The sequence below is a fragment of the Balaenoptera physalus genome (genome assembly GCF_965194825.1).
Source record: "Balaenoptera physalus genome assembly, chromosome: 8".
In the NCBI taxonomy this organism is placed as follows: Eukaryota; Metazoa; Chordata; class Mammalia; order Artiodactyla; family Balaenopteridae; genus Balaenoptera; species Balaenoptera physalus.
In genome coordinates, this window is record NC_138887.1 from 50520373 (window position 1) to 50532889 (window position 12517).

Consider the following 12517-nt stretch of genomic DNA (forward strand, 5'->3'; position numbering starts at 1 on the left):
CCAGTAATACCACTTTTCAGTGCAAAAACTTCAGGGCTTGCTTTTTCCTAGTAACCAAAGTTCAAACTTCTTAGTCAGGAAAGCAGGCTTTCCATAGACTAGGACCTGTAGGTTACTTTTTTTCATTATACAATGCTGCATCTCAACAAGATTTCAATGTTCTTGGATGGAATCCCCACCCTTTTCTCCTTTACTCTTCCCTTACCTCTCCATGATCTTGCTTTTCTGCATGTCTACACTTACCTTTCCTGCAAGGCCTAGGCCAAGTGCTATCCTCCATGGACTGCTCCAGTCTAGTTACAGCATCTGAGTGCACTTAACATTTTGTTTTTCATTTTTAAGTTCCGTTCACTTCTTCCTGTGTAGTGTTTCTGCACATATATTAGCTCCTCAACTTTATTTATTGCACGTTTTTTTGGTTCATAAGGACATAGTTAAACTAGTAAAACTAATTAACTTAGTAAAAATCTATCCTCATAAAACATATGATCAGTCATTTATGGAATGAAAAACAGATCTGCCTATGAATCCAGCCTTGGCCACCTACTGGCTGCGTTCATTTATACACGGTGCTTAACCTCTATGTGCCTTGTTTTCCTTATTTGAAAAATTGACAGAAATGGTACTTAGTATCGCTGAGGAGTAAGACAATTATATAAATAACACATCATTAGAGTACAAAATATCTGCTATACCATCAAATGCAATGGTTTAGCTAAAAAGATTGTTTCCCTACCAGGGTTCAGTTGAGGAGAGCAGTTCTTGGCTGAAGTGGAAGCTCTGAATATTTCAGCACAGGGTTTCCTTTGCCAAGACACCTCTAATTGTCGAGATAGCAAAAACATGGAAAGGGGAAGTGAGATCCTGGGTTCCTCTCGCATCTGCCCCACTGGCCAACATTTAGTCCTGTAACCACATTTAGCTACAAAGGAGTCTGGGTAGTTAAGTCTCAGCTGTGTGCTCTATTCAGACTCAGGGTATGAGTCCTGTTGCTAAAGAGGGAAGGGAAGAATGGGGCCAAACAACACTCATAACAAAATCAGTATTCTGAGCCTGAAAGACTGTAGCCCAAACCCAACTGGGTTGAATCCTCAAAAACAAAGGCCTTGTTAAACCTCCTGATAGCTTCCATCTGATCTCTCCGGTGAAACCCTTTTATCTATAGTATGCTACACATATCCTTTCCTTCAAACTATTAAAACTCCTTAAGGACAGGAAATCTGTCTGTATATCTTATTTAACTTTCAGTGTGCTCCCTCATCTGCTTTAGTTTTTCCACTAGATTAAATAAAAGAAAATCACAACACAAGGGTACTCCATAAATTTCACTTGTTTAAATATGGCTCTGGAGAATGTGCAGTTGAAGATTATGAACATGTTATGTTTGTATCAAGGTGATGGTAGAAACCTTTGTCTGCTAGAAAAAGCCCAATTTCTCTTTTAGCTAATTTTTCAGTTTTTGTAATTAGGATATTCCTTCTGCTTTCACCATTGGGCGGCTATTGAAGGGAAATAGAGGAATTAGGATGGCCTCACATCTTTATCATTGGCTCTACAGTTTTCCAGAAGTAGTAGCTTTTTGGAATTATGTAATGTCCTCTACCAATGACCATGTATGAATGTTATTACATTTCCTTGTGTGACAATATACTATTGTCTGGCAGTGCTGAGAGTCATGTAGCACACAATAAGAAATAAAGAAGCATTCTGTGCATACTTAGATCTTTACATTTTTATTTTAAAACATAGAATTTCATATTGGTTAACAGCTACTTTTAAACAGAATGATGCATCAATTAAATGCCTTGTCATAACTGTTATAAGCTCTGTTATAAAAATAAACATCTCACAACAAACTACAGTGTCAGCTCTTTAATAAATACATAAACCAAAGTTAGTAGTCAATCAGAATTATATGAACAGGCTCATAGTATACAATGTGAAATTATCGTATTCCCCAATCTTCTATGTCATTTAAGGCAATTTAAATTTATGTATAATTCAAAGCCAGAAATAATAAGAAACTTGCTTAATGAGAAATAGTTTCTTTCTTAGAACTATTTTATATTCAAATATTTTAATTTAAAAATACACTCTATATTAAAAAATTTTTTTTTACAAAGGCAGGACTTAAATGAAACACAGGTTATACTACTGAAATTTAAAACCATTTCTAATTTTTTTGCAGACATTTAAAAAACTTTAATGAAGTAGCTGGTAAATGTAAAGTGGTTTTAAAGTTATGTTAAATATATACCAAATGAATTTCTATATTAATATGTGCAAATTTATATTTTATTTTAATTTAGAATTAAAATATTTTATATTCAATATTAATAAAATCTATGTGCCATACTTATTGTGTGGAATTGTTATCAAAATCACATTTATCTGTTGTACAGTGTAAAGTTAGTAAAGATTTTTTACACAAGACATACATTTTCCACCCTTGATGACTGCAGTGTTTTGGGTTTTTTTTATTGTTGGATTAGATGATTTTAACTGAAATAGGTTATGGAGGTTAGAAACCTGATTAATAGAGTTAGCTTACAAAGGTAAATTTTTGTGGGAAAGTAATCCAGGTAGATAAAAGAGTAGTGTTATTACTCTCAGATATTTCATTAACAGCTGCCCAGATAGCTGAACAATTGTTTCATATAAGTCAAATAATTTAAATATGCAGTTTTATGACAGTCATTACATGGGCTTAAGGTGAATTTATCAGAGCCAAAGAAAAAAGTCAAACAAAAGAACAGAAATGATAAAGAATAAAAATGTAGGAGAACTTGAAGGGAAAGTTTTCCTACAACACTGATTGGTTATATCATATTTTTCTCCTGTCATTGACATATGACATACAAGATGCTGCAAAACCTAAATATGCAAAATCTAAATCTAAATATGATGGCTTTATGTAATATTTTTCCAGTTAATTCTGTCTAAAAGTGAGATGATCATATGCAAGTATTATTTAGGAAGTAATAGAAAGAATAAAAATTTGTTAACAAACCTTGGAGAAACTCACTCATTCTTGTCAGTTAGGTTAGGGTTCGCTGAAATTGTAGCCACTAGCATAAAGCATAACTAGGAGGCTGAAAGAGCTTTTATAACCTAAAGGTCTACAGGATCTGAACTCATAATCAGATGGTTAGGCTCCATGTTGAGTTGTATGTGATCCAGATGTACTGAAAACTGACTTCACATGTTATCATAAATGTGTTATTAAATATTTATACAAAAATGAATGTCCTTATACCCATGAACATTTGGTTAAAGATAAATTAGTATAATGTTTATTTAAGCAAAACTTCAAACACTGCATCTAAGAGGTCAACAACTGCAAGATACATTTAGAGATGTTAAATTAAAAAGTGGATGTCTTAGGATTAATGAAATATGAACACGTATAATTAGTTACCCATAATAAATTTACCATTGAGGAATTATAAGAGAAAAGGGAAATGATCTGAAAGAATGCTAGTTTTATATTTCTTTCAAAATATATCTCAGTTTGCATTGCATGAAGTGGAGTTCTTAAAGTCGATATAAATAAGGATAGTTGTAAATTAAATGTTAAGAGTAAATAAAACAATATAATATGCACATGATTGAACTCCCAAGTGGTTGTATTTCACTTGATACTTTTATTAAAATATATAGATCTCAAATCCTTTAAAATTGGAAGAAGTCGAACGGTTGTAAAAATTTAAAATTCTTAGTTTTTAATGAGTCTTTGTTCAGGTGCATAGATTCAAATAAGTTTTAAAATCATTAAGAGATGTATGGAAATGAAGAACTTCATTATACCATTACAGTCAGTTATTTTTCACAATTAGGCTTATTGAGCTTGAAGTTTTAGGGCACTCTCTTAGGAAAAATGAGTAGAAAAGAACAGGAGTAAGGAAAGGAAGGAAAAGCCATTGAGTTTAACTTACTATATCAGGTACCAGGAGGAACATAATTCTAAGGAGAAAAATTTTCATAGTCCATCATAATCATATTTCAACATCTTATAGATGCCCATTGTCATACATAAGAATATCTTCAATAGAGATTAAGTATATATTAAAAACATTTGAAGTTTATTCTTTAGTGAAGTGTTGCATCTGATGCATCCACTAATTTTAATTTTGAACTTTGAAAAATTTGCCTCCAGAGAAATCTATTCTGTTTAACCTTAGATTTTTTTTTTTTTTATCTTTATAAACCAAAGCTAAATTAAACATTTAGGACATAATCAGAGTTTTAGTGAATTTCTGAGTCTTTCAGAGAATGTCTGAGACTTCATAAATATTAATAAATTTCAAAAAAAAAAAGATATCAGATGCTTATAAATGCATGTACACTGCAGTGTAAAGATATCCCCAGAGAAGTAAAATGCATACAGTTATATTGTAGTGCATATATGGCACATTTCTAAATCATGAAATACTTTAGGGCACAGAAATGCTGTCGTACCAAAAGTGTTGTTGAAGTTCTTAACTTTGTTAATCATTTAAAGTTTCATAACTCGTATTTAATATCAGTGAATCTCAAAAGGCTCCTGTGTTCATATTAGTTGAAAATAGGCTTTATTTACATAAATTATTTAATCTAAGAATACCCTGTTTTCCCTTAACTTTTAATTAATTCTAGCTAGTCAAATATTAATTCTTTTCTCACAAGGAAAATGTCAATTATTCAAGTAAATATAAGCTCTAAAATCTTTTAAGAATTAGACCTTTAAGTAAAAAAGGAAAGCCCAAGACATCACAAGCATAACTGCAGTCATCATCTAGCATTGAACTGCCTATCAGAAAGTTTGTCCCTTCCTATGAGAAGAGCCTTGTTCCACTATAAATTAGTGCAAACTAGTGAGAGTGTCAAAATATATATCCCTTTATTTTAAGAATTTCATTTTATTATGCTATTTTGGATAACTCAGCCCTCATAGAAATTAGCTTATGAACATCATAATGTTTTAAAATTTTAAAATTTTCAGCATTTCAATGAATGGATATTTTCCACTTTTTCCTTTTTGAGGGCTGTCAAGTATCCATTTATTTTCTTTTTTAAAAAGGATGCTGTGACAGGCATGCTGCAAAAAGAAGTTTTGCATTATCCTTGGTGATCAAAGGTATTTTACATAAGTGAGTCACAGTACTGAATTATGTCAATGCCGCTGATTTCTCATTTGGGGAAAGAAATACAGTTCAACCTAGCATCATAATTGCTTGGCTGCAGGGGACGGCTGATGGAGTTACTGTGTTTGTTGGCTGCAGAACAACTTATTATATGTTTTTAAATCCTCTTTAGGGTAGAATATGGAGTGGGATTTAGTCTTCATCGAAATGCAAACATCTGGCACTTCAACTCAAGTGCTGGAAGACAGAAAGTCTGGGAAGCTGATTATAAGAAGACATTTTAAAGGAATTTAAAATAAATTCCTTAGTTGTCATAGGCAAAGCTCTGTACTGCATACAGGACTGTTGGACTTTTAGCCAATAAAATCAGACTGAATAAGTCTGTAAGGATATGGTAATTGTGATGAAGTTCCTGTTGGGGAGGATAAAAGTTCATGGCCTCTGTATCAAGCTCTCTGGCTGAGCACTGAGCACTGCACAACTCCAGGGGGCGCCGTTCACACAGGCTATGGTGTGAATGGACTTCCCTCTAGTTAGGCTATTTTGCAGTCTCTTAGAAGCTGATTAGCAGATAGACTGGAAGCCAACCATGGACAATTCTGTTTGAATTACTTTTTTCTGCTTTGTTTTGAAATTTTCTTATACTTAAGACTTCAGTAAATCACATCTAAAAATACTTGCCAATTGATTATTTTAAAGATTCAAGAGGTAGTATGACATTGTTCAATGAACACTGGCCTGGCAATAAGAAAAAAGTTCTCTTTGAATGTTGCTACTTGGTCACTTAGGGGTTTTTGAGAAGTCATTTAAACTTGCTGAGCCTCAGTTCTCTGACTAACTACAAGAGTGAATGAGCTTATTTCTAAGATACTGTCTATCCTCCTCCAATTGTGTACTTTTAGAATTCTGGTGAGTAGGGTTGAGGTGATTCAAAGAAAGAATGTCCTTAGACTGCATTGAAGGGCAAAAAGAATATAGCTTAATTTAGCTTTTAATTTGAAAAATGCTATTATCTACTTGGAATAAATATTGGAGAAGACTCAAAAGTGTGGCGCTTTGCTTAGAAACTTTGCAGAGTTTCTAAATATCTCGTGAATTTCAACCTGATGATTAGACAAATGAAATGGTGAAATAATCCATCCAGTTTACCAGGTAAGAAGATATAAAACTCCACATCTGCACACAACGAAGCTGTTCAAATTTTGATGTTACTTGAAGTGTCCCTTATTAAATGTTCAGCTTTTAAAAGTATTCTAATAAAGTGACGTTGTATTATTATTATTAGGTTTTATGGCAGTAGTAACTTAGCACTTATTTAATCCAGTCATCTGTGACATTATATAAACTTATCCTGTAAGAAAGAAAACCAAAATATAAAGGCAAAGAGGAAAGAATGTTAGAATTAGTATCCATCTTGTAAAAGAAGAAAACAAACACACATGCATAAAACTAGTTTCGAAAGCAATATCCCTCAAGGTTAAGGTTTTATCTGTTCATCTCTTGAATGAGTGAAACACTAATCATTTACTCATCTATCTGTTCTTGTCTATTCACTGCCAATTGTTGAAGTGTTTGGCAACATTAGTATAACTGCCTTATTATTTTTTCATCTGCATGTTTGGTGCAGGGATTACTGTACCCTTGTAGTGACACAATGCCAAAACTATCTCACAGCATTGTCTCTCTGGGAAGTGTAGAAATGGCGGGTACCTGTAAAGTGTAATCAGTGCTCTTCAGATGATCTACATTCTATGCTGATCTAAATAAGTTATATATTACAGTAAAGTGCTACAATGACACTAGTATCAAACAGTAGTAAGACACATTTTTCTCTGAAGAATTCAGCAGCAGTGTGAGTCACATGATGATGAGGATGCTTGTCAGTCTTCATTTGAGTGGACAACCAGCAACTGGCATGATCTAGAAAATTTATCTCCTCCTGTGACTTATAAAATTATTATTTTATAATAATAATTTTTAGGAGCGATCATTAAAAATCCAGTTTCCCATAAAGTACTTTTTAATCTTTTTAGAAGTTGCACCTGAAAGTTTCATGAGCGTTTAATTTGCTAATGTCCATTTTTATTTCTTCAGGTTTCTCACGTCGGTAGGTTACTGCTCTTGTGCAAACGCCTTGCAGAATCAACTTGTCCTTGATGGAGAGGAAATATTATCATTAATTAAGTGCCTAAATATTGAAAGTAGACAAGAACATACTGAAAGTATTTCTTTTTTAGAATTCACTGACCTTTTTTGAGGCTGACACCCTGTAATCTGCCGAGGACTTAATTTTATTACTATTCCATTGTAGTATCACCTGTCTAATAATAAGGACTTTAAGCAACCCAATCAAGAATGTAACTATGAAGATGATGAAAAATATCCTCAAATAGCTTGGGCTAGAGAAACATTCTGTAAAGAAACAAACAAATAAATGGTTTAAAAAACTGGAATGAGTAAGTCAAAGGGTTCTAACAATAATGTTAGAAGTAAATAATGTTCATCATCTCAGTAGGATCAGAGATATTTGCAAATCTACATTTTCAAAATAGAGGACTGCCATTATTGTTGATTCAAGAAGTAAACTAATTATTATTACACATTTGTTATTAAAATCTTTTCAACAGAAAACTCTCCTTTGGAGAATAGCCACAATTAAGGTATTCAATAAGATTATTTCTTTGCAGCTTGATTCTTTATTTGTACTAACTGGAATATGTCCAAATCCCTTAACCAAATATAATTTTATCCATGACAGAGAGAGGGACAGTTTTTTTGGTGTGGTGTGGATCACTAAGTGGAAAATAGGATTTAAAAAATTATTTAACAGCTCCGTGCATTAACGTATGTTTTTCTTGTTATGCTTACTCCTCATTTGTTACACATCAGTAATGGAAAATAAAGTAAACATCTGCAGAAGCTAAAATCAGTACTACTCTAATAGATGAATAAATATTTCCTTTGAAACTGCAGTGTAAGTTTTCGTTATTATTACACATAGCTTCTCCAGGAAATGGGAGTGTGTAATTTGGGACAATACCCAAATCTCTTTCCTCAATTGTTATTAATTTATTTTTTACTTGTCTGTTAACCAAATCTATCCTATTTTGCTTCTAAAAATTCCGCTTTTTGTTTTTTCAAGAACAGATAATTACTAGCTGGAAAAGGAAATGCTGCATTAAGAGGAGGGGCATTCTAGGTCTCTGTTTTAGCCCTAGACCTTTGGCAAAGTCTAGTTGGAAAGTCTGCAGGCTCTGTGGCTGCCAGAGGTATTACCCTAATCTAAGAGGAACATGGTTGCATAATACACAAGTACTCCACAGAACTCACCAGCTGCCCCACACTCACAAAATTACCTCCTGGCCTAAAGAAGCATGTGTTTTCCGCGCATCCTCCAGACTTTGGGGACTTCACCTAACTGTCTGAAGGTCTCCTTGAGAATGCCTTTTGGGAGGGGACCTGCCAAGGCTTAGAAGAACAGTCAGTCATGAGCGATTTGTGTCTGAAATCCCAGGGATGACCAAGCATTGCTCTGAATACGCCAAGAATTCAGTAACAAGGGCTCTTCTCTAAGTGGGAAGACTTAGAGCCAGTTTTCTCTTGGTCATAATGATAAGGTTCCTTGAAAGGAATGCTAAAAGGAGGCTGAAGGACTACTAACTGGAATAGAAGCACCAAATGCAAGTGCAAGTCTCCCTTTTTTATGGTCTCACACGCAGAGAGAATCCAAGATGCTCTATTCAAAAGTGGTACCCTTGGTGGTGCCCAGGTTTGTGACATGCACGCCTTTCATTTCCCTTGGCTGACTTAGAATACTTAATCAGCTAAGGTGGCACGTGGCTTGATCTCACTTAATGGCTTCTTGCCTAGTAGGAGCTTAGCCAGAAAGACCAAAAGAACACCCTTTAAGTGTGATCAAGTGGATAGATAATAGAGGTGGCTAACAAATGCCCTTTCCCTCTCCTTGCACAATAGTTGTGAAGGAGAGGGTAGCCCCCTAGCTACTAATACATTTTACAAATATTTCTAATGGGTTAGGATGGAGGACATTTTGGGGGCTCAAATCTGCATGCATTTTTAAATTTGGAGAGCCAAAAATTTAGCCCTGGCCATGCCTCTTTTCTTAGTTTAGGTCAAGCAAGGACTTTTCCTAAGGAGCTTTAAGGGAATAGTTTTTGTAACCACACTTAGGTCAGAATAGGTTTGTTTCCTTAACATAATAAATTACATGTTGACAATAAGGGCTCTATTTATTAGAAAAGGCACTTGGCTTTGGGGTGTGATTGCTGCAGCCCCAGCTGGCAGCACATGGGCTCTTTTCAAAGCCAAATTTATTATGGGCTAAGGTTAGTGTGGATGTGAGGGGAGAGGGAAACAAAACTCTGGAGAAAGTTTATTCTCCTGTGCAATCTCTCTAAGACCTGGAATTATTCTTACAGGTTAGAGGAAAGACTAGAAATAGGAGTAGCAGTAGGAACATTTTCAATGAATACATAATTTCCAGCTTCATTTCTAATTCTTATATAGTTTAACACCTTAAACCTGAACAAAATGGGGTGCTGGCTTTTGGGTTCTAATGAACTTTTGTCCAAAATGATCTTTGAACACAGCTTTCACATGTTTCTTCCATTCATATATCATCTTTTAACTGAAAATTTTTTTTCATGTTCACTGGCTCATTTAATCCACACAACTCTTTGAGGTTGGTATTATTATCTCCATTTTACAGATGAGGAAACTGAGGCTCAGTGAAATTTTGTAAGAGGGCTGATATTTCTTAGCTACTAGTGTCAGGAGACCTGCCTTAAGCTAAGGTCTTCAGATTAAAATTTCCATACCCTTTCCATTGTGCCATCCTTATATTCATTCACCGCTAAATTGTATTTATATCAGAATGAAAATTATCAGGGAGGAATGGCCCTTTTGAAATTATGTACTTTGCAAAACTAGATCATTGCTACTTAGAATTTTTTGGCGTCACCTGAAACATGAAAGTAAATATTCGTTTGACATGAGGAAGGTTATAACTGGAAGCAAGTTTGGATTGTGAAGGGTAATGATGGCTCCATAGACCTTGTCTCTAAGGGTGAAATGGACTCTACCTAGGAAGCTCCTATTCTTGGCTCACTGAGGTTTCTCTAGAAAATCTGTTTGGTATACTTCCATGGAGGCGCACAGCATGCGAATTTAGCTGGGTAGTTGAGATGGTAGTTTAATTGTTAGGAGGGAGATCTAACAATTCAGCCATACCATGGCAAATATCCTCAGCTGGTTTTATAGAGCACTATTTCTTGGAGGTTGAAAACATTGAAGCAGTTAGTTCCTTCTTTAGGATGGTAGATTATGAGCCTTTTTGGGGAATATGATTCTCTACAGATACTCTTCAGTACTTTGATTATTAACCTTTTGTTACCTGATGTTTGGTCCACATAATGCTGTTCCTTGAGAGTACATGAGGTTTTACACCGATCAAGTATAGCTTGAGACAGATTGTGAGGGTGAAGGCATTGCACACAATTCCTGTAAGGGGAAACAGAAGTAAAAACATTTAATTTTTTAGAAGGTTGTAGCCTGTAGTATGTTCTGTAAAAAATAAAATAAAATAGGGTACTGCTTTAGGACAGCAGAATTGTAAAACTGGGAAAGAAAACTATGACGTTTATTTGTAATCTTGGCTGAATTTAATACCATGGCAAAGTTACATTCTAACCACTTAAAATATTTTAATGTATAAAATCAACATAATGATTTTTCTGTACTGAGAAGAAAATCTCTAGGAAATGAATAAGATACTCTCACTGCAAAATCAAAAACAAAACCAACTAGCACAGATGTTTTAGAAGATGAATATTATGATACTACTAGAAAAATTTAGCAATGAACATACAGTTCAAATTTTGGTTGGGTTCATTAGAAATACCTCCATCACACCATCATTATCTTCCTAGTGAGTTATATAACCTACAATGCATAATTTAAAAAATTTTACTTGAGAATGTCTTTTTAAAAATTGAATAAAACAAATTGTAAGGCACAGTGATATTCTGAGTAGTGGTCTTTGAGCAGGACTCAAATTGTTATTGGAAAATTAATTATTGGCACAAAACAACAATGCCACCATTATTTAACATCACCTTTCACTTATCCATCACTTCTTTCTAGAGTGCTTCATAGCCACCACTCTTTATCTTTAAAAGAATAAAAATAAAACAATAATAACAGCTAACATTTATTCTATGATTACTATGCACCAAGTACAAAGGTTTAGGTATTTTTTGCATGAACATCTAATTTAATTATTTCACAGAATTATACCACGGTATTATTATTATCCTCACTTTTAATATCACGAAACTGAGGCACAAAGAATTTAAAAAATCTTGCCCTAGATCAAACAGCTAATTAATAGTAAGTTGGGAAGCAGGCAGCCTCTAAATCATCACATTGTACATCTTAAACTTACACGAGGTTATATGTCAATTATATCTCAAAAAAGCTGGGGAAAAAAACCCCAATGAACCTTTATGAACACTGAATATTATTCTTTAAAAAAAAAAAAAACCTATTTCAAAAAAGACAGTGAATACCTAGATAAATTCTCATGCATGGCCAAAGATTGGAATCTAAGTCTTCTAATTCCTAAATTCCTCATGCAGTTCTTTTTTAGCGTGATGATAACAATTTATCTGGAGAAGATCCGGCAACTTTTAGTTTAAGGTAGGCAAAATAGAAAAGGTCGAACATGAATATAATGAAGGACTGCTTTATGTATGTTTGGAATCAGGAAACACATACCAGTTTTCATTGCAGGCTGTGTGACATGTGGGACAATGTTCACAGAAGCGGCCGATGCTCCTGGGATCGGTGCACTCACACCTGCCACATACACATGTGCCTCTTCCACTACACACTTGGCCTTTTGAATTGACACAGTGCTGGGCAGATGCTGATGGGCACTGGCACCGATCCCCTTCCCAGCCCCTGAAGCACTGGCATTTGCCTGCCTCACACTCTCCATGCCCTGCAACAGAGACACTCCAAGACCTGAGTTATTGAGGTCACTGACTTTGTGAAGCATTTCCAAACATGAATTCCCCTTCCATCTCCATGGAGACACACTGACAGTCAAGTGAATAGAAACAGCATCACTTTCTATTTGTCTGACATAAACAATGCCAGGACTTAGGAGTGTCTATTTTCAAAGCTGTTCTATTGTAGATAATCTCCCCACGCTAATCTATTGTGCTGACAATTGTGAATTCTGCCCTGCCGCAGTGGCTGCCCAACTACCTGAAGGTCGCTGTACATTCAGTTTTAAATTAAAAAGACACAAATATAAAGAAGCTACAGAGGCTGACGTAATGTTGTCTGATTTGAAATTTGAAGAACAGGGG

General features: G+C 34.6%; 2 protein-coding genes and 1 long non-coding RNA gene across 7 annotated transcripts in view; 2 read left to right on the forward strand and 1 right to left on the reverse strand.

Annotated features, from left to right (window-relative positions):
- Window positions 1-12517, forward strand: part of LOC309665923 — a 265959-nt gene that overhangs the window by 170931 nt on the left and 82511 nt on the right. The gene's annotated exons all lie outside the window — the stretch shown is intronic.
- The window catches only part of MACC1 (MET transcriptional regulator MACC1), a 332598-nt gene that overhangs the window by 27504 nt on the left and 292577 nt on the right, over window positions 1-12517 (forward strand).
- ITGB8 (integrin subunit beta 8) overlaps window positions 1715-12517 on the reverse strand; it is a 123450-nt gene continuing 112647 nt past the window's right edge. For 2 of the 4 annotated variants that reach the window (XM_082472695.1, XM_082472697.1), the window contains 4 exons: window positions 11919-12144; window positions 10537-10643; window positions 7372-7535; window positions 1715-7275 (listed from right to left, as the gene is read on the reverse strand). In XM_082472695.1, the coding sequence (XP_082328821.1) occupies window positions 7153-7275; window positions 7372-7535; window positions 10537-10643; window positions 11919-12144 (620 nt within the window). In that variant the 3' untranslated portion in view covers window positions 1715-7152. The other 2 variants (XM_082472696.1, XM_082472698.1) reach the window with 2 other exon arrangements.